This window comes from Coptis chinensis, chromosome 2, assembly GCF_015680905.1.
Source record: "Coptis chinensis isolate HL-2020 chromosome 2, ASM1568090v1, whole genome shotgun sequence".
Classification (NCBI taxonomy): domain Eukaryota; kingdom Viridiplantae; phylum Streptophyta; class Magnoliopsida; order Ranunculales; family Ranunculaceae; genus Coptis; species Coptis chinensis.
The window spans coordinates 23,244,024-23,271,150 of NC_141457.1; the positions used below are offsets into that span (position 1 = coordinate 23,244,024).

General features: G+C 37.5%; 1 protein-coding gene, 3 long non-coding RNA genes and 2 pseudogenes across 8 annotated transcripts; all 6 read left to right on the top strand.

The window, feature by feature from the left end:
* The first annotated feature begins 3,308 nt into the window (after window positions 1-3,308).
* Window positions 3,309-6,718, top strand: LOC147515419 (uncharacterized). The gene is made up of 5 exons (XM_086592903.1): window positions 3,309-3,601; window positions 3,692-3,788; window positions 5,402-5,503; window positions 5,707-5,991; window positions 6,068-6,718. The coding sequence occupies exons 1-5, from the start codon at window positions 3,309-3,311 to the stop codon at window positions 6,551-6,553; spliced, it is 1,263 nt and encodes a 420-aa protein (XP_086449029.1). The 3' UTR covers window positions 6,554-6,718.
* Window positions 6,719-7,238: 520 nt separating this feature from the next.
* LOC147515420 (uncharacterized) lies at window positions 7,239-7,772 on the top strand. Its single transcript, XR_015213431.1, has 3 exons — window positions 7,239-7,318; window positions 7,503-7,576; window positions 7,647-7,772. It is a non-coding gene; the product is annotated as an uncharacterized LOC147515420 (long non-coding RNA).
* A 35-nt stretch (window positions 7,773-7,807) lies between these two features.
* LOC147515421 (uncharacterized) lies at window positions 7,808-8,543 on the top strand. Its single transcript, XR_015213432.1, has 3 exons — window positions 7,808-7,849; window positions 7,953-8,370; window positions 8,480-8,543. It is a non-coding gene; the product is annotated as an uncharacterized LOC147515421 (long non-coding RNA).
* A 32-nt stretch (window positions 8,544-8,575) lies between these two features.
* Window positions 8,576-16,037, top strand: LOC147515422 (auxin response factor 2-like; annotated as a pseudogene).
* Window positions 16,038-19,050: 3,013 nt separating this feature from the next.
* LOC147515423 (uncharacterized) lies at window positions 19,051-22,773 on the top strand. Of its 5 annotated transcripts, none has more exons than XR_015213436.1 (6): window positions 19,051-19,948; window positions 20,141-20,310; window positions 21,188-21,270; window positions 21,387-21,551; window positions 22,272-22,371; window positions 22,516-22,773. It is a non-coding gene; the product is annotated as an uncharacterized LOC147515423 (long non-coding RNA). The 5 variants fall into 5 exon arrangements; XR_015213433.1 differs by having other exon boundaries at window positions 21,406-21,551; XR_015213435.1 differs by having other exon boundaries at window positions 21,406-21,551; window positions 22,290-22,371.
* An 851-nt stretch (window positions 22,774-23,624) lies between these two features.
* Window positions 23,625-25,420, top strand: LOC147515424 (armadillo repeat-containing protein LFR pseudogene; annotated as a pseudogene).
* Window positions 25,421-27,127: the final 1,707 nt, after the last annotated feature.

A 27,127-nucleotide genomic window follows, 5' to 3' on the forward strand; every position in this document is an offset into this window, starting at 1 on the left:
TAGAGGAATGCAGTATTTTCCTTTGAGTCCGGCTACACAGTAACCGGTTACTGGGATCAAATTCCAGCAACCATTACTAGTTGTCGTTGGATTGTTTCGGTTACGGATCTCGGCACACACAGATCTTGGTGCACACACGAATCTCGGATCTAAATCAGCGGTGACTTTGTAGTTCTTGGGGATACGTAAATATTGTGTATGATCAGAGGTGTCAATTGTTTGTCTCAATCAATCTCAATGCAAATTTTTTTTTGTGGACTAGCTAAGATAGAAACTATTTTAGACAAAATTAGAAAAGGTTGAGGTGTTGGTTTATCGAGTCCACGTAATAACGTAGACCTCACGCAATTGTGTAGTAACAAAGCAGTCCACGTAATAACAACTCTATATAAGAACCGAGCAAGTATCACAATTTGACGTCGACTGAGTATTGATAGATGTTGTTGTTTGAAGTTTTCTTATGTTCAGTGGTGAAACAATGATGAAGTATATGTGGTTGCTTAGATAAAGATATGTCGACTGAGGGTTCGACGGCGGTGCCTGCCTAAGGTGGTAGTATAGCCCAATGTTACGGCAGATTAAATCAATTTTTCTTTGTTAATATTCTTTGTTAATTCTATTTATAGCTATTCCTTTAATATCATAGACTTAGCTAGAATTCGAGAATACTAGTGCTGCTTGCTACCTACCTAGGCCGCTTTTGGACCGACTTAGAGCTTACTTTTGATGTAGTTGAAGTCGAGTTTAGGATTCAACGACTTACACAAAAGCCTTAGTACTCTGTGTCTATATTCAAGGTTTGATTGTGTATTATGTTGTATCAAATCGATAGATTACACAATGTGCTTGTTCAACCCCACATGTCTAATTTTGCAGAATGTCTCGGCCAATTCAGAAAGAGTGGATGAATGAATTGGACAGACTTGGAGATGTGTACAAACAAGGGGTGGCTGATTTCATTCAATTTGCGACTGTGAACAACCGCGGCTCGACCACGTGTCCTTGTCCTTGTAGAGAATGTCGAAATGGAAAAAGCTTTGTGTTTGATACAATCTCTAGACATTTGATTAGGTACGGGATGGATAAGAATTATCGTGTATGGGTTTTACATGGTGAGAACCCATGTACGGATCGATTGGTGGAGCCGATTGATTGAAGAAGAAAACACCGATTTGAAGGGCTTGGGATGGGGAATTTTGTTGATGCTTCTTATGGAGTGCATGAAGTAGTTGCATGTGATTTGAATGAGGATGAAGAAAATCATATGGGGGATTTTGAACCACCACCTGTTCTTGAACCTGATTTGGGGAAGAGGTACAACGAATACAAGAAAATGGCAGAACAAAAGCTATACCCTTCATGTGAGGCTCCCGTTACAACACTTTCGGCAATTGTTGACCTTCATAACTTGAAGAAGAAATATGGTTGGTCGGGAACTAGTGTGTGCTGCACTTTTGTCCCTTTTGAGGATATGGTTCCCGGAAGGAATCACTTTGCCATCAAAGTACCCCCGTAATGAAAGCAATCTTTGAAAGATCTAGGAATGAAAGCCACAAGTATCCATGCATGTGAGAACAATTGTATGTTATCTTGGAAAGATGATGCTAAGTTAACGGGAATGTCGTCGATGTAAAGCACCCGGATACAAAGTGAAAGAAGGAAAGATGGGTAAGAAAGAAACAAAAAGAGCGAATAAAGTTTTGAGACATTTTCCCTTGATTCCAAGGCTCAAGAGGTTGTACACTATCCCATGGATAGCTTAAGCGAAATGACATGGCACGACCGAGCTACACCTTCTTGGGATCATATGCGACATCCCATCGACTCAATCCAGTGGAAAACATGTAAAAAGAGTTGGCCTAATTTTGCTCAGGAAGGGCGTAATGTTTGGCTTGGAATTGCAACTGATGGTTTCAATCCCCATGGAATACAATCCACTAGCTACAGTTGTTGGCCTGTTTACTTGGTACCTTATAATCTCCCCCCTTCTTTATGTATGAAGCCAGAGTTCCAAATGATGTGTTTGTCGATACCGGCGGAAGGCACCGGTCAAGATATCGACGTTTTCTTCACCATTGTATGAGGAGTTGGAACAGTTTGTGGAAGGAAGGGTCCGGGCTTATGACATGCATAAAACAGCATTTTACCTTGAGAGCTATGCTAGTGTGGGGTATTCATGATTTTCCTGCTCTTGGAAACTTAGCGGGTTGCATAACATATGGTTACAAAGCATGTCCGATTTGTTCAGATAACACTCAATCGATATATCTTGAGCATGCAAAGAAGATTGTTTACACAAACTATCGCCCCTTTCTTCTGTTGGGTCACCCGTTTCGGTCAGGCAAATACTTGGGACTTAAGACTGAAGAGTTGAACATTGCTCCACAAAGGTTAAGTGGAGAAAAAGTTATGCAGCAGGTGAGTCATATCAAGTATAAGCCGGGTAAAATCCCAACAGGTAGCAAAAGAAGCACATCTGATGTGAATTTGGATGATAGTGTAGATGATGAAGATGTTCAAGTTATAGAGGCTTGGTATAAAAGGTCTATTTTTTGGGATATGCCCTATTGGCCCACTCATAAATCCCGACATGTTGTTGATGTGATGCATACTGAGAAAAATGTTGCGGAACATCTACTAAATTACATCCTAGACAAGAAAGACAAGTCAAAGGATACAGTAGGTGCGCGAGAAGATATGAGGAAGATGCGAATTCATAGTGGTCAGTGGATGCAATCAGACCCAGTCACAGGGAAACCAATAAAACCGAAGGCTCCATTTGTCTTAACTAAAGACGAGAAGTTAAACTTCAAAAAATTTTGAAGGACTTGAAGCTTCCTTACGGTTTCTCATCAAATCTGAGCAACATTGTCGCTTTAAATCCACCTGGTTTGCTTTCGAAATGAAATCACATGACTATCATGTCATTATGTGTTATTTGCTACCTGTATTGCTTCAACATGCTTTTCCTAAACATCGTGATCTGCGAAGAGCTATTCATCGATAAGCTTATTCTTCAACTTGTTGTGCTCTAAAGTCTTAGTTCGCAACATATCCAAGAGGCCAAGTACATGGTTGCGAAGCATTGTGCATGCTTGAAAAATATTTCCACCATCGTTTTTGATATCGGCATCCACCTCATGGTGCATTTGGTGATGAAGCTACTTTGTGAACTGTGCATCAAAGGTGGATGTTTCCATTTGAGCGGTATGTAAATTACTTTTACCTTAATATCTTCTCTAGCTTTTTCTATAATTGGATTTTAAAAATTGAAAGTGTATACTTAAATTTCTTGTTCTAATAGGGCGATGAAAGAGTGTAAAAATATTCCCAGCAATAAACGATATGTTGAAGGGTCTATTGCAGAGTCGTATATTATTTCTGAGTCAGTTAGGTATGCTATGGAGTATATGCCCAATTCGCGGGACGGAAATCATAAATCGAAGCGTGTAGCCTTTCTGGATGAAGATGGCGAGTATAGTGATGAAGGGCCTTTGCTTTCGATGGTAAACTTTGTGACTCTAAGTGTTAAACAATGGATTCAAATACGTAGATGGGTCCTGTTTCGACTAGACATCGAAAAGCTTGATGATTACTACAGGTGTGTTTTTTTTTGACACATTTGGTTTCTAAACCTACTCTAGTACTCTACATGAAAATACTCATGCGTAATTGCATGAACGATTTGTAGTGAATACCGCTCCTTACAATCTCGTGGTAGAGGAAAAGGGGTTGCAAAGTCAGAAGTGCAGATACAAACAGATTTCATTGTCTGGTTATATAACAAGGTATTGTTTAATTCATCCATTAGTTAAATAGGAAATCTGAAGTTAGTAATATTAGCTTTCTAACTATCGTCTTTTTACAGTTATTGGCTGCAAATGACACCAAGAATGACTTATGGCGATTAGTTGAAGGACCATTACACCAAGCTAAAACGTATAGAAAGTATCGCATCAATGGTTTTGTCTTTTCTACTAGGTCGCATGGCCTAAACGGTTGTCACACAAGATAGTGGTGTTTGCATGGAGGCAATCGCCGTTTTACGTCAAGTAGGAAAGACAAAAATCCGGTAGATGCATCGGCGAAGTGGTATGGGGTTATTGAACAAATATTAGATTTTGGACTATACAGACTTTCAACAAGTAGTCTTTTATTGCAATTGGGTGAAGGTGGAAGACAAGACCAATGGCTGCAAGCTCTGTCCAGACTCTAATTTGGTGTTGGTCAATCTTAATAAGATGAAAAGTGTTGATCAGTATTTTGATGAGCCGGTCATTCTCGCTTCCGAAGCTAGTCAAGTGTTTTATTCGAAGGACTTGAAAAATCCTAATTGGTCGGTAGTCATCCATTCACCGAGGCGATTGACGTGTGGAGTTGACTCACTAGATGTACCAACTGTTTTCCAATCTACCCTTGAGGACCAACCTAATTTGAAGCCTTTGATGAAGTGCTTAACCTGATTGTAATTGTTGTAGTTTCCAAACTATGATAATGTAATGAAATACTTTTGTTTGGATTGAATCGTGTATATGCTTTTATTTATTCTTCTTTCTCACCTTTCATGATTATATTTTTCAGTACCAGACTACTAATAGACTATTTTGCAATATATGTTAGGATTTCATTTGAAATGGTATCAGGTCAACCACGACCTAGTGCATCTCAACCTTACGGTTACGCCTCACATGCATCACGACCTTCTACTTCGGTTTCACATCCATCTCAGTAGCCTTCGACGTGCAAGAATCAGAAAATGTTAGGAAGTTACCTATATTGATTGATATTGATGGTGTTGTCGTTGGTGATAATGCCTCGGATGGAATACTCGTCTTTGGTAGTCTCATTCGAGCTCAGATATCGAGTTAGTTACACCGATTGGAGGCTTGTACATTCTGAATTCAAGGATAAGGTTTGGAATGCCTTAATGGTAAGGTTTACCTCTGATTTTTTTTTTAATGCATTCTAGACATTTTGAGTTCTAGCTTCATTCACATTACTATATAACTTGTGTTTTCTGGCGTGAATTTGAAGTTACAAATGTCGACCAAGCACTAGCTCGTTCACATGCAGAAAAAAAAAAACTTTTCTACTAAGTTTAGATATGGAAAATGGGTCTTGAGAAAAGATATATTGAATAAGTTTGAAACCTTGGAAGAACAAATGCCGCATGCCCGGTGGCATTGATCCAAATCATTGGGAGCAGTTTGTAATATATGAGAACACTACGAGGTGATGGCAAGAAATGCGAAGAATGGTGAGAATATAAAATTGAATGATTCTCGACATACACTTAAGGGATCATTATGCCAACACGTTGCATAAAATGGTAGGTGTCTTTCCATAAACTTTTAAATTTTTATCACGATATGCTAACAATTGTTTACCAATGTACATGTAGAATAAACAAAATCCTGACAAGATACACGGACGGGTAGACAGCTGGAAAGCAGGACATGAACGTTGTAATGGAACTGTTTTGGAGAGTGCTCGAGCCCGTTATGTGAGTTTGCATTTCACTTGAGTTCCAACTATAATTTTGTTAAGTCTTTGACATAGTATTTCTCTTTGTAAATGATGCACGAACTAGTGTGCATGCTGTTAGTTCGTTACTTTGTTATTATAGACAATTTTTTTCTCGGTGATTTACCTTAAGTTTGTACTAACTTGTTAGTTTTGAACTAATTTCCATGGAAAACACTATAGGAATTGGTGGAGGCTGCTCAAAAGAAAAGAAAAAGTGCAACTTCAAGTGGAGAGGGCAGTGCAACTCATCTTGATTTTGATAATGACGAATTGACCGAAGTCTTAGGAGCGGACAAAAAGAGTAGGACTCGTGGAATCAGCTCTAACCTCTCTAAGAAGCAATTAAAGCGTACAAGTATTGCGAAGGTGATGTTAGCACAAGCAAGGTCTTCATCAAATTCTGAATTTAAGGGTGAAATGAGTGAGATGAAGTCCTCCATAGCTAGAGTTGAGGGTGTGTTGATGGTGAGTTTGCCTTAAATAAAAAACTTATTGTTTTCATCATATATATAATTCTTAGTTTTGTCATTCATTTTGTCAGGATATGCTTAAGCTTGTAACCAATAATGGAATGTCGAATAGTCAACCGCCACATGGGGATACAACACCCGGAACCGATGTTGGCTCCAACTCAGTTCGCCGTCCGTCTCAACAGAATTTAATGAATATGTTTGAATCTATGAACCCTCTTGTGAACCCTCCTGCGAACCCTCCTGTGAACCCTCCTGCGAACCCTCCTGTGAACCCGCCTGTGAACCCTCCTGCTGAAATGTTGAGTCCACCTCTTAAGGTTACCCTATTAGGTAGAGATGGTGTTCCGGTTGCTAGGGGATATGTTATGACAACCACCCCTAATATTTGCCATGGCAGAACCGTCCTTAGAGGGGAGAAAAAGATCTACATCGAGGAAGTCTTGGTTCCCAATGCTCCTATTTATGATGGACCTCAATTTGGCTGCTCGGACCTTAGTGATTTTGTTGAAGGGGGGCCTTTGATTTGGCTTGAATCAAGGTTGCAGTATGAGTAATCTATTGTGTGGGATATGCAAACTTCATCTATTTTGGTTTTTTGAGTATGTTTTTTGTAAGTAATGGTAAGAGCCTTTTGCAAGATGTAAGAATGACATAACGAATTTGTGCACTATAGCTTGTTATGATGGTATGATGGTTTATAAGAATGTTTATTGTCTGAATGTTATATTATGAAAGTTTTTATGTTTTTTGCAGGTTGAAGAGATAACCCCGTTTTTAACTCCGCCAGTGCAAAGTAATGAAAGTCTTTGCGCTGCCGGTCCCAAGCCCGGATAAAGGAGGAGGGAGAATGGTGGAACTTTGGAATGAGTGTTGATGTCATGGTAAGAATAGGCACGTTTTAACTTCGAAGGGATATCATCGGCATTGGCAGTGATGACTAAAGACAATCATCTTGTTGTACCTCATATTTCTGTGAAAGATATTAGGTGGATTGATTGGGTAGAGTTAGAAAAAAGAGGGTTTAAAGGTGTGGTTTTTGATAAAGATAATACACTTACGTTGCCTTATTCGCTTGCGCTTTGGCCTCCTCTTGAATCGATCCTTGGATTCTTGTAAATCTGTTTTTGGTGATAATATTGCTATTTTTTAGCAACTCTGGCGTAAGTTGGCATTGCCTAGTCGTATAAATATCTTGTTTCATACTTGTGGACTAATGTTTATGTTTGATTTTTTTATGCTAGGATTAAGCCAATATGATGCTAATGGTTCCAAAGCTCGAACGCTCGAGCAATCAATTGGAATACATGTCATTAGACACGGTAAGTCACTTTGTTGCACTGAATGATTTACTATTGAATAGCATTTCTAGTTACTGCATTTGGATTGCTTTGTGATTAACTCACCAATGTTGTCAAGTTAGGCAAGCCCGCCTTGTTTTCTCCAACTGTATTAGAATTGGCATCATACGTTTTTAAACTTAACTTAGTCATGTATAAACTTCAGGGGTGAAGAAGCCAGGTGGATCAGCTGAAGACATTGAAAAATACTTTGGTTGTGAAGCCTCACTGCTTATCATGGTAGATATCTATAAGTTACTAATCTTCTCATGTTTTGTTGCCACATGACTTATATGTGGTTCTAATGTAGGTAGGTGATCGGTACTTTACAGACATCGTTTATGGAAATCGAAACGGATTTCTTACAATATTAACGGATTCCTCGTGGCACTTAATAAGTATAGATCTGTCGAATCTTGGTAAATAGTTTCGTTCCATCTTGCTGTAGAGTGACATGTCATGGTTCGGGTTCAGCTCAGCCTAAAGGAAGGCCTCACTGTCTTCCGTGATCAGGTAATCCCTCATCCTCCTTTCTTCTGTCAATTGGTGATAGAAGGATGCTTAGATGATTTCATTTTGAGATTTTAAATCTGCAAAACTCTTTCACAACTTACAGGAATTTTCATCGGACATGGGGAGTCGTCCAGTTAAGCGGATAGCTGACGTTTCAAGGCTTCGCTGTTCTCAATTTCCACAGGTTTCTTACTTTTCGGTTTTGTAAATATTAATGAAGCAAAACAAGAAATTCCCAGCAAAACACTGTTGACTCTTCTCTATGTTTTCTTTTTAGTTTAATATATTGTACTCATTATCTAATAATTCACTTATGTTACAATTTTATACTTGCATTTTATTCTCTTCACGAGATGGAGTTGCATATATGACCAAAAAGGCCAACTCCTTGACTTGACTTATCTCTGTTATATTATTTTACTCAAATTTTGTTTCATACATTGTCGTGTTTCATACTTATCTCTGATATTGAAGCTCGTGTAGAATTAATCAAAACGCTAAACAGTGTATCTGCTGGGAAGGTAAGCGTGAATTAATAAATTGCAAAGCTATTTTCTCTTTTAACAAGTAATTTCTCTTGGAAGGTTACTAATGAGTTGTGTTGGGCATTTTTTGTTTCTCCTCGTGTAGATTTATGTTGAACTGGAGCGTGCACGATTGATAAAAAAACTGGCGAAGATCAAGGAATCTCGGGGGCCTTATTCTTTGAGGTGACGACTTGACTTGATGCAGGAAATTGCTGTAAGTGATTTCACGAGCAATAGGACCTTACAGTGCTTTTCTATTGGGTATTAGTGAAAATCAGCATTTTCGTATGTTGCTTAGTTGTTGTTCTCTTTCTTGATGTAGGCCGAACCAGATACGGATGAGGTGTTTGCACAAGTGACTTTGCTTCCAGAAAATGTATGTGTAATTTTTACTTTGGTAGTTTTGTGGAATTTGATATAGAGTTTTAAGTTGGGAGTGAATTGATGGGGCTTGGTGTTGTTTTTTCTAGCAAGATGAAAATTCGATGGAAAAGGAGGCGTCGCCTCCTCCACCTATACGTCCTCATGTGCATTCGTTTTTGTAAGACTTTGGCGCCTCGATACTAGCACTCACGGTGGATTCTCTGTTTTGAGGCGTCATCTTCGATGAATGCTTACCACCATTGGTTTGTCTCTTTGCCTTGGGATTTTTCCGATTTCTTTAGTTTATGTTGTTACTCTCACGAAGTTTCTAATGTTGATTACGTTATGTTTGGAAGGATATGGGTCGGCAACCTCCTACCCAGGAATTGGTAGCCAAGGATTTGCATGGAATGGAGTGGCGATCCGTCACATTTTTCGTGGTCGATGATTTTCTTTTATCACCCAATCTATATCGTGTCTTGAACAACTATTGGTTTAGCAACGGGGAGAAAAGCTGTTTATGCTCTTAAATGTGTGCCTCCTAGTGATTTCATTTTTGTTTAATGTTCCTTGCTTATTGTTCTTGATTTTCGGTTTTATTTATTAAGTGGAAAAGATGTCGTAGTAGGTTAGGTTTTGGGGATAAATTTACTCTTGCAAATACCGTTTTGCGACTCCTCTGATGTTTCTCTTGGGATTCCATGACAAGTATACTTCATAGGCTTTTGCAACTTACATTTCATGGGGGTTAAAACAGCTTTCTTGGACATTTCCTGTTTTTGTTTTGTTTGTGCTTTCAAACTTGTTCTTTAAAAGGAAAGCTGCATACTCATATATCTGTTGATTTCTTTCTTTGCTATGGATTTGGGATTTTTACTATTTATGTAGAACGCTATAATGTCTTGTCCACGGTGAAAAAACTCTAAGATGCATTAAAAAATGGTAATACTTTTTATTTACCCGTTAATGAAAAAATTGGTGATGCTTTCATCAAAATGTATGATTTTTGCTTTTCCATATAGTTAGATTTGTAATTTTTTACTGCCAGGTCAACCAAGGAGACACCTTCTTCAAAGTGGTTGGAGCGTCTTTGTGAGCTCTAAAAGGCTTGTTGCAGGGGATGCTTTTATTTTTCTTAGGTTGGTTACCTACATTACTCTTTTACGCATCTCACCATTGAAGATTTTGTCAGGCTTAACTTCTATTTGGTCGTTTCCAGAGGTGAAAATGGGGAACTTCGTGTTGGAGTAAGACGTGCTCTGAGATAGCAGAGCAATGTTCCATCTTCTGTGATATCTAGTCACAGTATGCACCTCGGTGTACTTGCAACAACGGGCATGGCATCTTTGTCTCAACGGGAACCATGTTCTGATCTATTACAAGCCGAGGTATGAAAGCGTGGAGTATCTCTTTGATTAACTTATTAATGGTTATTCGGTTTATATTCTATCTTTGAAACCTGCACGGGCTTTAGTAATAATAATCGTGTATTATAACTGGAAAACTGGTTGTCAGTTCATGAGACGTAAAATTTACTGTAGCTTTGTCACACGAAATAAAGAAATCTTCCAGTAATAATAATAGTTTTTCACATGTTCCTGACCAACTTTACTCAAAGAACTACTAACATAATTTTCAGAATACACATATTTTTTAAAATATTCATATTAATTAGCCGTACCCATAGGCCGTACCCGTATCCTAATATTTTAAAAAAGCCGTATTGTACCCCGTACCGGTGTTGCCATATCGGTACCTATACCCGTATCCGTGCATCATAGCATTGGAACAATACATGTGATTGAACCTCTTTTCTTCTGTTGCAGGTGCGTTGGGATGAAACTTCATCTATTCCTCGTCCTGAGAGAGTTTCTCCTTGGAAAATTGAACCTGCGTTGACTCCTGCTCTGAATCCTCTTCCTATCTGCCAGGCCTAAGAGGCCTCGTGCAGCCATGGTGCCTTCATCCCCGGATTCCTCCGTTCTCACAAAGGAAGGTAGAGTCTTACATGCATTCCCTACTTCATGACATTTTAATGCTTAACGTCCTTCCATTTATCTTAATGAAACCCCTATATTTTTCGGTATGTAGGTTCAACAAAAGTTACAACCGCTGACCCTCCAGCAATGAATGGGTATTCGAGGGTCTTGCAAGGTCAAGAGCCCTCAACCTTGAAAGGCCCCATCTGTGAGAACAATGAGTGCAAAGCTGTTCCACGGGCTGTTGCATGGTTTTCTTCGGAGGAGGAGGATGGGAAGATTGATATGGTTTGTAATTCAAACAGATTTGGAACAGATAATTGGGTGAGGCATGAACCAAACTATCTGATCTGTTATCGGGCTTTCGATCCTCCAATGATTCCCCTCGTAGAATTATAGATGGTCCTAACCCTTTGAAAAATCAGTGGCAAGACTTCGAATGGCAAACTCAATATGCACTCATGGTCTATGATGCCTTCGAGTCCATCGGTTAACATGGTGGACTCTAGTATGAGGAGTCTTTTGCCAAGCGGGGAGATATCTTACCAAAACCAGGGGCAAAGTATGGTGGGCTTTGTTATCTGTTGTACCCAATCTCGGGGTTGAGCAAAGGCATGAAGTGAAGCTGGATGATGCCTCGATGTCGCCATCCAACCGAGACTCTTCATCATCCTAGAGGATTAAGACCCACGGCTTATATAGACCAACACGGCGTCAAAATCCAAAAGCTATGGAAAGCGCAAGCTCTTTGGAATTCCTCTCAACATTGACCTTGTTGTATCGAGCGGCTCCTTCACATGGAAATTATATGTCCGAGGCGGAAGAGCATAATGATCTGTTGTGCCTCCCCAAAAGGCTTTGGAATCGACCAACGATCGAGCAATCAAAGGCCTCAAAATCGACCGATCACGGTTATTCGGGTAATGAGCGGGGAGAAATCTTCCCGGCTTGTAGACAACGACAAAGAGATGCCAAGAGCAAGCTTCGAGTGGTTCAACCGAAGTTGTACCAAGGTATCTATACCGGTTTCAGAATTTAAGGACTTAATAGAAATGTAAATCAATTATTGATACTAGCCGACTTTACCGATTTCGGGTTCTCAAGCGGGGATTGCTCTTGGAAGGTCTATGGACCTTTTCGAAGTTCAATGGGTATGATGAACCCGATCACTGAATTAGACCAAATGTTTGATTTTAATGGGGAGCTGATGGCTCATGGCAAAATTGGCAAGTTATCTGCGATAATGAAGGAGATCACGATGCTCGTGGGGGAGGCGACCCTTGGCAATAAGTACTCATTTTTTTTTTTTTTGTTGCAAAAGAAAAAGTTGCATTTATGTTCAATCTCTCCCATTATTTGTCTGAGGGAATTCGTAGCATGGTTATAAAATCTTCATCTACACAAGGGAAGAAGTCCAGAAAATGAACCCGGGGCTTTGAACTCAAGGGTTGACGAAAATCCTGTGATTGCAGAGGAAAGAATAGGTGATAAGGAAACTATTTCAATGCCAGTGCCCTCTGTAACTAGTCCTGAGAACTGCTAAGCTTCTCTTACATGGCTAGCTTGGTTAGCGAGTTGTTGGGATCTTTCAGCTATAGAAGATATCTTTAAGAAGTAAATGGGGGTGTTTGATATTAACAGTTTTGGGTATATTGTGATTTTCGTTCACAATATTTGTTATGATGCTATTTTCCGTTTTCGTCCTAATATATATAATGTAGTCACTTGCACTTTAGAATAGGGGGAGCTGTTTTTGGTTTGATCAACTATGTACGAAGGTTCATTTTTTCCCTCGTCTTTTTGTTCATTTGTACCGGCTATAAAGTTGATATGCCGTATTTCTACCTTCTACTTGTTTCTTCCTTCTCCATATTTTGTTGTTTGTGGTAGACATTGTTTTTCCGTTTATTTGTAATTTCATTTTATACTATTATCAAGGTAAAAGTTGCTTTTGTGGGAAATGTCTTGCCTACCATTTCATGCAAATTAAACCAAAGCCTGCTAGTGAAATTGTTTCAACCTAGTTGTGCCACTGTGTATCTGTTTGTGAACGACTTTTCTTTTTTTCAGTTTTAGTTGTTCATCAAAAAGCAAGGCAGTTCTTGGTGATATTAAAAGGTTGAGCAGTTAGTGCGGTATATTGTGGAAGAAGCTCTCGAAGATCTGATAACAAAGCGAGCTTTAAAGTACATTACTCCAACTCTCTTTTTTCTTTACAGGATCAAAATTCAATTAAACTTTTTACTAATTTGCTTCTTCTTAGGTTTCCCTTCATCGCCTCTTGAGATATTTTACTGTGAGATTGATGTTATCCTTAAAACCTTGGTAGAGGAAGATGAGGTAATACTCTCAACTTCCTTTCTTCCTTCTATCTCTTGTCATAATTATTTCACTAACTTTATATCTCAATCATTCAATTGCAGTTAATGAACTTGCTCTTCTCTTTCTTGGAACCAAAACATTCTCATAGCACTATGCTAGCTGGCTACTTCAGCAAGGTATAACCTCATAGGGAGAAACCAAATATTTTACTTCTAATGTTTATTTGCTTGACGGATTTATTTTGGTCTTCTAGGTTGTTGTATGCCTTATGTTGCGAAAGACGATCCAGCTTATGAGTTACGTTGAAGTAAGTTGTTGCTTTAAGTTGAACACCCTTTTTCATAGAATTCGTTGCTATTAACGTATCCCCGTGTTTATAACAACTCTATGAGAATGATTTTGATTTCTTAAGGCACTTTATTACAAGTATGACACTTATCAGGATTGCTATTGTATGTTGTCCCCAGAAGAAATAATGGAAATTGCTTGGAGAAACGTAGATCGACTCCGTACTTTAATTTCTAAAATGGTGTAAATATCGTTCGTGACATGTCAACATCATTCCTATCTTATAATTTTGTCAATATAACATACTTTTGTTTTAGCTTTCTTAATATTCATATATAATTTCTTTGTGTGACACTGACAGTCAATCTAATAAAGAATCTATATGTATTATGATTCATATATAATTTCTCATTTTTTACTATTGTTTCTTTGTCTGTGCAGGAAGGAGGGGATAATTTGGATGCACAAATTGAATCTTTATTGAATGTAGAGAAACAAAGTAGACTTCTTGAGAATGTTTACGCTACTAAGAAAGCTGTCATTGATATCATTCAACTCATTCTGAGCACGCGTGCTTGGAAAACTCTTAATGAAGCAGATCCTCATATTGTCCAAACGAAGAGGCCAAATTTTTAAACAGTAGGTACATTTTTTTTTTTTTCGATTGATTTAATATAATATAAATCTCAAATCTAGTTCCATGTTGTTATTTGTGTGTTAAGCGTTACATTCTTTGCTATGGTCAAACAAGCTATGCAATATATAGATGACACGCTGATATTGAAGCTCGTGTAGAATTAATCAAAACGCTAAACAATTGTATCTGTTTGGGAAGGTAAGCGTGAATTAATAAATTGCAAAGCTATTTTCTCTTTTAACAAGTAATTTCTCTTGGAAGGTTACTAATGAGTTGTGTTGGGCATTTTTGTTTCTCCTCGTGTAGATTTATGTTGAAGCTGGGCGTGCACGATTGATAAAAACTGGCGAAGATCAAGGAATCTCGGGGCCTTATTCGAGGTGCTGCGACTTGATGCGAGGAAATTGCTGTAAGTGATTTCACGAGCAATAGGACCTTCTGATTGCTTTTCTATTGGGTATTAGTGAAAATCAGCATTTTCGTATGTTGCTTAGTTGTTGTTCTCTCTTCATTGATTTTACTATTGATCTGAAGTGATTGTGTCTTTGTCGATTCGATGTATTGAAATGTGTTGGCTGATGTTGTGCAACTCCATGATTGGCTATGACTCCTCATATGGGTCTATTATGGACCATACGGTGACTATGAGTCTTACTCTTTATCCCTCCTATATATACATATAGTTCCATTGTGTATTTCCTTACTAAAAAAGTTATCTGAGGCCTAAAAGGTTTCTTATTTTTCTGACTCTGGTATATGAGAAGGTTTGTTTTTCTTCTCGCAGCTCTTGTTCATCTTCATGTTGCACTATGACTTCATTTGGCAATTTAAGAATTGTGGATTATTGTTGTGATCTTTGATAGGGAGCTGAAGTTGTCAGGATGTACAAAACTTTGCTTGGGAGTATAGAATTGTATTTTTTATTTGGTTGTTGTATAGATGAGGTAGTTTCTTTTATCTCTTTCACTATCTTTTGAGATTTAGTCATCAAACCATAATACAAATGCTCCTGTTTTGATTAATTCCTTTTCGCCCTATTTGCAAAAGCGTTGGTAATTTTCTTTGTTTCTATATGAAACCGGGGAGGTTCAAATTTAGGGCAAGAAAAAAATAAAAATAATTTTTTTACAATATCAACACATTAGTAACGGTTTTAAACCGTTTGCAAAGCAAAATTAATTACAATAATCGTTACAAATCAAACTACGCAACGCTTTTTAACCGTTACTAATTGTCACTCTGCAACGGTTAATAACCGTTGGAAAATTTGGTTTGCAACGCTTTTTAACCGTTAGTAATTGTCACTCTGCAACGGTTAATAACCGTTGGAAAATTTGGTTTGCAACGCTTTTTAACCGTTAGTAATTGTCACTTTGCAACGGTTAATAACCGTTGGAAAATTTGGTTTGCAACGCTCCCCTTGCTTTGCAACGCTTTTTAACCGTTAGTAATTGTCACTTTGCAACGGTTAATAACCGTTGGAAAATTTGGTTTGCAACGCTTGCTTTGCAACGCTTTTTAACCGTTAGTAATTGTCACTTTGCAACGGTTAATAACCGTTGGAAAATTTGGTTTGCAACGGCAAAAAACCGTTGCAAATATTTCCAACACTTTACCGACGCCCTATTTGCAACGTTTAAAAAGCGTTGCGAAAATTATTTGCAACGGTTTTTTGCCGTTGCAAATAGCCTGTTATGGTGTAGTAATAATTTATGCATGTATTACTCATATAGGAACAAGTGGATGCTTCTAATAAAAGAAGAAAAGAAGCAAGTGCGGATAGTGAGGGTAGTGTAATGGAAGTAGACTTCAATAATGATGAGTTGTCTGAAGTCTTTGGGCCTGACAAAGGGAGTAGAACTCGTGGAATCAGCTCCAACAAGTCTAAGAAGCAATTGCAACGTACAGATATTGCCAAGGCATTATTGCAGCAAGCAAGCTCTTCATCCAATTCTAAGTTGAAGGGGGAAATGAATGAGATGAAGTCTTTCTTATCTAATGTCATGGGCGTGTTAAAGGTGAGTTTGCAGTTTGCACTTGTGCTTTCTTGCATACAATTTCATTATGTATGACTAATTGTTACTATAAATTGTGTCGGGGATGTACTTAAGGCTGTTAAAAACAATGGAACATCAACTACTCAACAACCGTCTTGGCCTAACACGAAACTGAAGTCGGTTCCAATTACATTCGTCACTTTCGACTCAACAAAACTTGATGAATATGTTTGCAAATTTGAATCCTCCTTACGGGGCGCTTTGGTTCTTCACCAAATGCATCCTTATTAGATAGGGATGGTGTAGTGGTTGCTAAGGGGTATGTCATGACAGAGACAAATTTGGAGATTGCAATGGCAGAAAAGTTTCATGAGGTGAAAAAAAGGTCTACATAGAGGAAGTCTTGGTTGGTGATGCTCTTGTTTACGATGGGCCCCAAGATGGAGTTAGATTTTTGGATGGCTTTAGTCTTTGGAGGTCCTTTAATTTGGCTCGAGTCAAGGATGCAGTTTTTTTAATAAGTTGTTTGGGATATGCAAACTTTCTGAACTTGGGATTTTTTAGTATGGTTTGGTTTCTTTATGTTTTGAATGCCGTTTGTTTTTTGTTTAATATGGATGTCATAGTGACTTGACAAACTTATGGTCTTTTTTTGGTATGGATGAGTATTTACTTTAATATGTTCGTACTATATCTATTTATTAAATTTGATTGCAGTGTATGTATGCTTGTTTGCTTAGCAGTTTGAAGAAAGTCCTAACCCATTTTTAACTCCGCCTGTGCAAATTAATATAATTGGTTTGCATTGCCGGTCCCAAGCCCGGATAAAGGAGGAGGGAGGATGGTGGAGCCTTGGACTGTTTTCCAATTGAACGTTGGGATTCTCGAACTAAAGGTGTGTACTAGTCTTTGCTTAACATGTTGTAACTTAGTTTAGTTTCTCTTGTTGGTGTTTCTGTAGCTTGTCGAATAATGTAAAAGATGCACGTGCCTAGCTTAGTTAAGGCGGTTGTCACTTACACTCTTCTTGTTTCATTTGGTATATAGATTGCGTTAGCATTACTTGATTTTGTTGCTATATTCCCGCTGATTGTACACATGTTGAGAATCGAGGCAAAATATATCGAGATGCTTTGAATCTACTTGATCGGCTTCATTTGGGATTGATGTGAATGTTAGGTTTAGAAAGTAGGTGTTTATGTTTATTATAGGTTTTGATAAGTTTTGTTTGGGTGTGATTATTGGTTTTTGGATTGAAATGAGGATTTCGGTTTTATTTGCAGGATGGATGATTTTGAGTTTACGCGAGAATGTGCTATATTTGATCTTCTTGACATTCCGTTATATCATGATTGGATAGTTGACCCACAGGTATTCACTTGTCTAATATATTTGCATGCACAACTTTACCGTTTCTTTTATCAGGGTGACGAAGACACTTTTTTCTTTGTCCCTCCATCTGTATTTTTTTACCTTCATCCATTGACGATACATTGGCGTGGGGGGAGGGGGTTATAACTTATGTGTCCCTCTGTTTGTACCCGTCTGTCTTCTTTCTCCCTTGTTCCAATTTCAGCTCCCCTTAAACCTTTCTCTCTCTGAAGGTAGATTACATTCCTCTCATGCACGGTTCTATTGCAAACATCAAGTTGTTCAAGTATATATGCACGCAGCCAGTGATACAGTGCAAACAATTTTTGAGCAGGTAACGTGGACTGTTAGGATGAAGATCTTTTAAACCTAGAGCTATAACTCAAAACTTGTGTATACTTTAGTACCTGTGGATATGCCGAGGCAATTTTTAATAGAACACATTTGCAATGAGAAGCCTCTGACCTCTGCAAGGAAAGTAGCAAATGTGGGATCCAAGAAAGCCAAACCCAATATGGGATCAGGTCCAAGTACTTATCAAATACTTTCCCCACGGGGTTTGTCCGCAGTATCAAAGCCGAGGAGGTATAGGACACGAGCTAGGCGGCTTCTTGAGTCAGAAACTCCAAATTTAATAGCTTGAAGGAAACAACTAACAGCATATTCTAGCCAAAAATCTTCCTTTGGTTTGTTTATAAACCTAGGGGTGACAAATTAGCGACCCTCGTGAAAATTAGCGTAAAACCTGAAAGTGTGTTATTAAGGGAAAAGGAATAACATGAGTTCATAAATAAAAGGATTACCTTGTCACAAAAAATTCCCCAGCTAGCCCACCCTTTGGGAAAATATTTGAACAGCCGACTTTGCATTAGAATATGCAATATTAGCATTTTTAGTCATTTAGCTTCAAAAAAAAAATCACCCCGAGACGGAAAATTTCTGCATTCTCGTTTTGCAAGAAAGTGGTCTAGATTAAAATCTTGTTGATCAAATCAAGACCACTTGATATTTCTCCTTGCATCTCTAGATAAGATTTTGCTTGTTCCCTTACATTGATAAAGGCCTCTGAACAGATTAATTGCCAAGAATAAATGTACCAAGACCAAGCAGAAAGCAAAATAAAACCACCAGAGGGGCTTAAATAAACGCGGGAGAATAAGCTACACCACGTTCCCATACTAATCATATGGAAGGTAGGGGGATAAGCACTTGATCGACCTTCATCTATATATAGGTAAGAAGTCCAACGTAATGGGAGATACTAACCATAGAATCAGGATTCCTTATTAAGGCTCCCTGATTTCTGATTATAGTAATTATAATAATGATTACAGTTTAGTTGATGTTCAGACGCATTTGCTAATATTGATAGCTCATGTTCCTATTGTGATTACATACTGTCACAATTGCTTTAAGTGCTCTCAAAGCTTCAGCGTACCATTTCTCTGGTCTCCAATGTGTGTGTTAGTGTGTATTTATAATGTGAGGAAACTTAAAATTCTGAATAGTGCCCTAATTTCTGTAAGTGAAAATTTTAGTACGTTTATACCTTCTGTTAACCTAGCCTAGAAGTTACAATCTTGTGGCTTAGAGTTGAGAAGGGATAATGGATATATGCATGTCAATGTATTGGTACGGCTTTACTAATAACATTGAACCCAGACCTAGTTTGATGCGGAAAAGTTTTAAGTATTATTTGTTGGGATTTGATTCGACGTCTACCCCTATTGGCTTTCTCATTGTGCCATAGGGATGAATTGGTCCCAGATATGTAAACCATCCACTCAGAACTTTTTTCACCAAATTTTCCACTGTTTTTAGCCGATCATCATGGATGGGAAATCTATAAATGTTTTTATCTTTGTAGTTTGTAGAAATATGAAGTAGAAAATAGATGTTATTGTGATTTTTATACGACTCTTACTACTATAGATGCTTCTGTACTTCTTTCTTGTCTCTGTATTTTCAATAAATTTCGTACCGCATAAACTAGTGTTAGTTATAGAACCATTGTTGGTCTCTGTTTTTTCACTTAGGAGATTTTGTGGCTCGTGTGTTACAGTCAATCAGTCACCCAAGAAAAAGTCAGTACTTTACATAGATAAAGACAGCGATACTACCTAATACCCGATTACACTCTATTTATGAAATTCGTGCAATCGGAAATGCTCTAGCCTAGCTAGAGGAATAGAAACACAACGAGACATGATAACGAGGATCCACGACGGAACGAAAGATTATGTCATCATTCAAGGATTCCAGTTTCACAATGTGAAGAGCTTCAAAACTACCTCCTTTTTTGTTTTTCAACAAGGAGTTATGTACGCGCTAGACCCTTTGGTTGGAGCGCTTTCCTTCACCTGATCGAAAAGGGCTGGTGATGCCTTGAGCAGCTATGAGTTCCGTTTGACAGGCACACCTTCAGTAACTCACCATCAACAAACCTGCCTTCACCATGATAAGGACTCCAAGTTCTTATGGCAGAGCACGAGGAGATTTATCATCAATATGATGATGGGAATGGAAACTAGAAGCACGACCCCGGTCTTCCGGTCTTCCTGTATCAAAATCTTCCTGGTATCAAACTAGAAGCACGACTCCGGGGCCGGGGCCAGGTAACAAAATTAAATCTTCTGTACCGATATCAAAAGGCTTTACTTTATATATACTCTCTGGTGTTTGTAAATTCTAATGTTTCATATCAAGGTTATCACGTGTCAACTTATAAAAAAGATTAATATCTCTGCATGTGATGATTGTGCTCTCCTGTATTAACATTATCTGTATTTTTATACTGTTTTTTACAGATTGCATCGGTTCAGCCTTCAATGTAAAAGGAGTGATGCAATGCCCTAATTGCAAAAAAGTTGAGAAAGGTCAATGGCTTTTTTCTAATGGTACTCGTTCATGTCCAGAGCTTAGCTTGGAGGACTGGGCACATGATGAGGATCTTTATGATCCAAGTTACTCTGAAATTGTGAGTACTTTATGGTAGTGGCTCATTAATAGTTATTATGGAGTTTATTCTCTACCCACATGTTTTTCATATTCTTCTCATTGATTGAATTGTGGTTGCACTATTAACAGATATAAGTTATTCACCTTGAATGCTATGTTGTCAGAGGCGCTTCTAAGGCGGGTATTAAAGCGTTAGTCAAGAAACCTAACGCCTTGCACCTCCCCTCTCCCCTGACAACTTAGCTTGAATGATTGTGAATAAATTTACTAGATATGCTGAGATGACGTCCTTAAAATGGTGTAATGTGTTGCTTCACTTCCAAAACCGTTCTTAATCCTCCCTTGAGATAGTAGGTGTCATGGTTGATTTCAGATGAGACACCTGCCCAATCCACTCAATATGTTGACTCTAACAGTTAACCTAACAAGCTACTTAACTTTGTAATCCAAAATATTAAAATATAATGAAAACTCTTCTCGGTTTGAATAGAAAAATGAGGATTACTGAGAGTTGCCTTGTTGAAGCTCTTGGAGAGAAATTGTCTTCGGGCTACTTACGAGGCACCAATAGCTTTCATTGTAAGGGAGAAATTTTACTAAAAAAAAATCAGCAAATTTGTGGATTGGATGAGAGGCCGAGAACATGTCCGATTTGTTGTAGCTAGGGTCTTTTATCTATTATCTTTGTATTTTCTCACTAGTAAAGTCAGCATATGCTTAGTTGCCGTGATTCGAGTACATGCTTTTGGTTATCCACTATCCAAGCATCAATCAAAATGTTTTACTCACAATCTCTTCATTTTGATTATTTTATATGTACCAATGACAAGCTATTGATGGCCGTCCTTTTATTGGTTATTGTCTGTTTTTAATGAGGTTGTTTGTAATCTTTGCAGGTTATGAACACTAGTTCCTTTTATTGATTGCGGTTTTGGTTATTGTGGAATGCTTCGTAGTTTGTGGTGCTTTACTGATAAAGGTAGATATTTGTGTATAAATGATTTCTTTTTATGAATTGAAATTTGCACTTCAATTTTGTAATTTTTGTAGCTTGATCAGTCGTAGTAATTAACTTCACATGCAACTTACAATTAGGTGAACCATTCTTATACAGAGAAACAGTTCAATCATATTATGGAATTGAACAATACGAGGTATGTGCTGGTGGTGTAGGTGTGGTGTTGGTGGTGTGGCGTGTGTTGGTTGTGTAAGTTATAAGAAAGAAGCTTCTGCTGAATCTGATGCACTCTGAAAATCCAGGTGAGCAATGCTTATTTGATCAAAGTGTTTTCTTAATTTTATGGAATTGAACAAGTATCAGTACTTTAGATTTTAGAATGTTGAATTTGAGTTGGAGATAGGACAATAGCATGGTGTAGTGGCGGATATGAACAATAACAAATGGTTAACAGGGGTGAATTTTGGGTTTAGCGCCTGGAAATATGTGTAGAAACTAGGGAGTTTAGAGGGAATGCCTGTATTAGTAGTAATGAACTGGTGTGATGTATTATAACTCTACTTGTTTTTTTTGGTATCTAAACGTCTCACTCAAGCAAAATATGTGAAACATTGACATATAGATTTTACTCCTCTTCTCGCGCCAATCCTTTCTATTTGGTGTTTAATTTTCCAAATCAGTGTAAACTTATTATTGTAAATTACTTCAACACTTCTACTCAATGTTGTCTCTAATACCTTAGAAAAGGTGAGTAGTTAGTAAATCCCTAGTTAGGCAAGATGAGTTCAAGTGCAAAATCCTTTTTTTTTCCTTGCCTTCCATCAAGCTATTTCTTTCGTTACATTGCTAGATAACTTGTTTGATGATGCTGTTAGGTGTTGAATCCTGGCATGTGGTACTCGTACTTTGCCAACTGGGCAAAAGTCATTTTTAGTAGTATACTGTACATATATGTCGTCAAATTCATCTTTTAAGTAATTCTTCTTCACTACTTTTTTATTTTTTTCCGCTATGTTTGTAAGTATCTTGTGCACTTAAAGATCTCCACAGACTACACATGAGTTGAAGGAGGAAATGAATGAGATGAAGTCTTCCTTAGCTAATGTCATGGGTGTGTTAAAGGTGAGTTTGCACTTGTGTTTTTTTGCATATGATATCAATATAATATCATTTTGGTGTGAATGTATGATCTAGAACTTATATTCTCTTATCATTTTGGTCTTCTGTACTTGGGAGTTGATTCCTTATTGTTACCGTGGTTACTAGGTGTTACCGGCATTCTTTGCAGCAAATTCTGTCACGAGGTTTTGTTAACTGTGACCATAATGAAGTACTGAAGGTAGGTCAATCAATAAATTTTTGGATAAGTCTACGGATAAGTTGTAAATTTCAAAATCCGCATACTCATTCATTATGTATGACTTTTTGGTTGTGATTTGTAGTAATGAAAATTAGTATTTGATCAGATGTACTTGTGAGGTTTTATGTTTATTGATAACTTTTGTGGAATTCATTAAAAATAAAAGGGAGACATGTTATGCAGGTAAATGTGGTAAATGGGTGGCAGGGCCAAAATAATTTTTTTTAAATACAAAATTGTTTAGTAACGGCAAAAACCGTTACTAATCTCTTCATTAAGTAACACTTACGTGGAAGTAAAAGCGTTAGCAATGGGTGCAAAAACCGTTAGTAAATGCTTCAATCAGTAACACATATTCTACGCTTAACAAATGTTACCAACTTATACAAACCGTTACTAATAGCTAAAGGAACTTACATTTTATAACCGTTAGAATCTAAAGGAAACCGTTAGTATTGTTGGAAATAAGTAACACACGTGTTGGCAAAAAACCGTTAGTAATTAATTTTAGTTACGCTAAATAACCGTTACTATAAATAATGTGTAACGGTTAAAAACCGTAACTAATTAATTTAACACATTAATAACGCCCAAACAGTTACGCATAAAAACCGTTACAAATATTTTTAGTAACGGCTAGAAACCGTTAAGGATATCCTATTTTGGTATAGTGGTCTCCTCTTAGTACACACAATTGAAAAACAAATTGTTACCAGATGAAATCCAGAGCAATGTCGCGAGGAAAGAAGGTAGTTAATAATGCATATGAACGAGAAATGTAGCACCCATTTGGTTGCATATGTATCATATTAATCATGTGTTTGATTGGAATTATCTGTATACTTCAGTTGTACTTTTTGCTTTTTTAGTGACACCAAATAAGAAAGCATTGCATGATACTATTTTCAGTATTGAATTCAATACTTTGAGTTACATCCAACATGTCAAAAACTAGAAATAACCAATACAGGTTAACTAACAAATTTGTCAGATAACAAGAGAGAGAGAGAGAGAGATGCGTAAGAGGGAGCAGAGCAAGGTAGGCAGAGCGAGGAAGTGGGTCAAGATCAGCACCTCCGGGGAAAAGAGGGCGTCCAATAGGAAGTGGTAACCTGAATAATGCATCGGTGGTTCTGGGTTTGGGAGCGGATGCAATAGCTCGGCTAGTCCATTATTTGGTCCTTCACTTCAAATTCATAACTCCTTATCGATCAAAATAACAAAAGAATCGTTCTTGTGTGCACTTCAGTGAGTGGACTGAAAAGTGAGTTGACATGGGCATTGAACACACTCACATTGCTTTCTTTCATAGAGAAAGAAGAAGTGAGAAGAGATGCTATCCCTCTTGCTAAAATACCTGGTTTGCTGGATGCAGTTCTTCAAATTGTAGATGATTGGCGTGACATAGCTCTTCCGAACGAGCTTAAAAGAACTCCTAGGGTGAGATTGTTAGGTGCGAACTCGTTGTTTCGGGTTCGGAAGTGAATACGAGGCATTAGATCAGGATGAAGCGCAGCTTCACCATGGCTTAGCACCATCCGCATCTAGTACCGCGAGCTTAGGACGTAAAAACTCAATAAACCATCATCTATTCTACGTTGTAATGAGGCCTAGGCGAGTGAGCTGGAGAGCTGTGGAAAATCCGTTCGCACAAAAAAAACAACATTATTTATATTGTTTCGGACGGTTTTGTTCCAGTTTCAATCTAAAATTACAATAGAGACAGTCAAATACTATTGTAATATTGAAGATATTGTAAGGGCTAAAAGGTAAATATGAAGGCTGACAAGATGATTGGCGTGGGCAAATTTATTGATTGAGTTGTCTCAATCAAGATAATTCCTTTAGACTGTTATGTCCCTATTTGCCATCTTAAATTACGAAATGAATATTTGGATATCAGGCTAATAATAGTATACTTTAGGGGCAAAAACGTCTTAAACTTTTTATAAAAAAGTGAGTAAAACAAACGAATTGTAGCATAGACACGTGGCATAGCCCACGTGCTCAAAACTAGTCCCTCTAAATGGTGGTTCGATGAAGATGTCTTGTTTAATTTAGACGAAAAAGGCCGAGCAGAAAAGCAAAAAGATGTCTTTATTCTTTGCTTCAAATATCATTCGTAACTTCTCTTTTATCTTTGGAAAATGAGATTATTATGGCTCAAAGATCGACATTGCTTAGAAATTGTGTTCCAATGCATAGAAGATCATTCCACCGAGGATGAGGAGCTTGTAACAAATGCTCTTGAGACAATTGTGAATTTAGCACCACTCATTGGACCTCGGGATCTTGACTCTTCCAAGCCGTCATATATCAAATAAAATGAGAAACATGCAGTCAAGCTATCATTGGGGATTCCGGGATCCTCTGTCAAGGCTGCCCGGCAATCGCGGTAACCGCTGAATTGCTTGATCACTTAATAATAAATCGACAATGAACCATTTCTATTGCCTTTTGCCCAACAAATATATAAAGCTTAGTTGATCTCTTGAGTCTACCAAATAATAGATAATGCTAAGCCGCGTTGTTGGAGCACTTTATAACCTTTCGAAGTCAAGATGGATTGCAGTGAAGCTTGCAAGTGAGCGATGGGCAGTCGTCGGCTTCCCGAAAGTGATTAAGGCTCCTCATCCCCAGACTGAAGTCCGCAGGAAAGCAAGCAATGATCTTGGAGAGCCCCGGTCTCGGCCCACAAAATAGAGCTCTTCTTCTAGCTTTTGAAAATGCCTTTGCAGAGATCCTCTTTTCCGATGGAAAATATTCGACAACTTTGCTAGGATTTTATATGAATTGACATCTAGACCCTAACAGCAAAGTGGGTGCGGCTCATGGCATTTGGGGTGTAAAGGCCTCGATTTAGATTGTTCTAGAGGGCGACTATCACTCTTGCATGTAAAATATTGAAAAAGGTATTTATAGCGGTTGTACCTTTGTTTCAACATGTTATCCTTTTGTAGCCAATATATTCTGTTTGATCAACATTTGTTTTTCATTATAAACTCTACTCTATACTACTTGATACATGATGGTGTATAAGATTGGCTCTCACTCTTTTGTGTTGTTTAAAAAAAAAATGTCGAGGTACCCAAGAATAGGGAAAAGGGCTGCCATATGCTACCGATGCGGAATTACACCATATGCTCATTTTCACGCGTTCATTTCAAAGACAGAATCTTTCTTGTACTCTTGCATTTCATTCATCAATAGACCAGCAAAACCACAATTCTTGTTTTGCACAAAATAAGGAAGAAGCATAGCTTAATACTAATCAATACTCATTAAACATAAACCGGCCTTTGAATTACATCCAACAATTACATCTAACAAGTCGGAAAATAGAACAATTGCAAATACATGTTATCTAGAAAACTGTATTCTCCTGTTAATCAGAGATACAAAGAACAAATACACCCAACAGATTAGGGAAAAGAATACCATCAATATCGGTTAAGCTCAAAGACTCAAGAAGCGGGCAGAGAAGATCTTAGTGGCATTCTTAGGGAGAGAGTCAGCGATAATCTTGAGAGAGAATAGAGAGAGAGTGAGATTTTGCGATAATCTTGAGAGAGAATAGGAGTAGAGAGAATCACAAATGAAGATATGGGTGAGAGAATAGGAGAGAGAGAATATGAGTGGAGTTTGGGGTTTTTTTTTAAACTATTAGTAAGTATATTTCAGATTTTGATATTTCGGTATTTAAGTTGAGTCCCTTTTAAGAGGGGGGCATATATATATATATATATATATATATATATATATATATATATATATATATATATATATATATATATATATATATATATATACTAGCCTATTTGTAATGCGTGTCTCGCCCGCGTAAACAAAAAAAAAATGGCATGACTGTAATATTTGGGTTTGGCAAGGGGCAAAATCGAAAAAAAATAATAATAGCGTGATGAATTACTTTTTTTGAAACTCTCGTTTTCTTTAACAATCTCTGATTTTATTTTATTTTTCATTAATTTATAGGCATTTGAAACTACTATTTTACCCATGCAAAAAACAAAATAAAAAAATAAAACAAACAAATGGCATAAGCTGTAATATTCGTGTTTGGAAAGGGGCAAAATTAGAAAAAAAAATTAATGGCGTGATGAATTTCACTGTTCCTCCCACCGTTTTCTTTAAAGAAGTTAGATTTCTTTAACAATCTCTGATTTTATTTTATTTTTCATTAATTTATAGACGTGAAACTACTATTTTACCCATGCAAAAAACAAAATAAAAAAATAAAACAAACAAATGGCATAAGCTGTAATATTTGTGTTTGGAAAGGGGCAAAATTAGAAAAAAAAATTAATGGCGTGATGAATTTCACTGTTCCTCCCACCGTTTTCTTTAAAGAAGTTAGATATATATATATATATATATATATATATATATATATATATATTTTTTTTTTTTTTTTTTTTTTTTTTTTTTCTCATGTGCATGATAATGTGATTTTTCCCATGACATAACAGGCTTTTATTTTACTGCTTAACAGGACATTTA

What these genes read in the sequence shown, in the direction of transcription:
- LOC147515419 (XM_086592903.1), top strand. Translation starts at nt 3,309, where the DNA reads ATGAAAGAGTGTAAAAATATTCCCAGCAATAAACGATATGTTGAAGGG. An exon ending in AGAGTGCTCGAGCCCGTTAT is followed by an intron (nt 5,504 to 5,706) that starts GTGAGTTTGCAT and finishes AAAACACTATAG; the next exon opens with GAATTGGTGGAGGCTGCTCA. An exon ending in GAGTTGAGGGTGTGTTGATG is followed by an intron (nt 5,992 to 6,067) that starts GTGAGTTTGCCT and finishes TCATTTTGTCAG; the next exon opens with GATATGCTTAAGCTTGTAAC.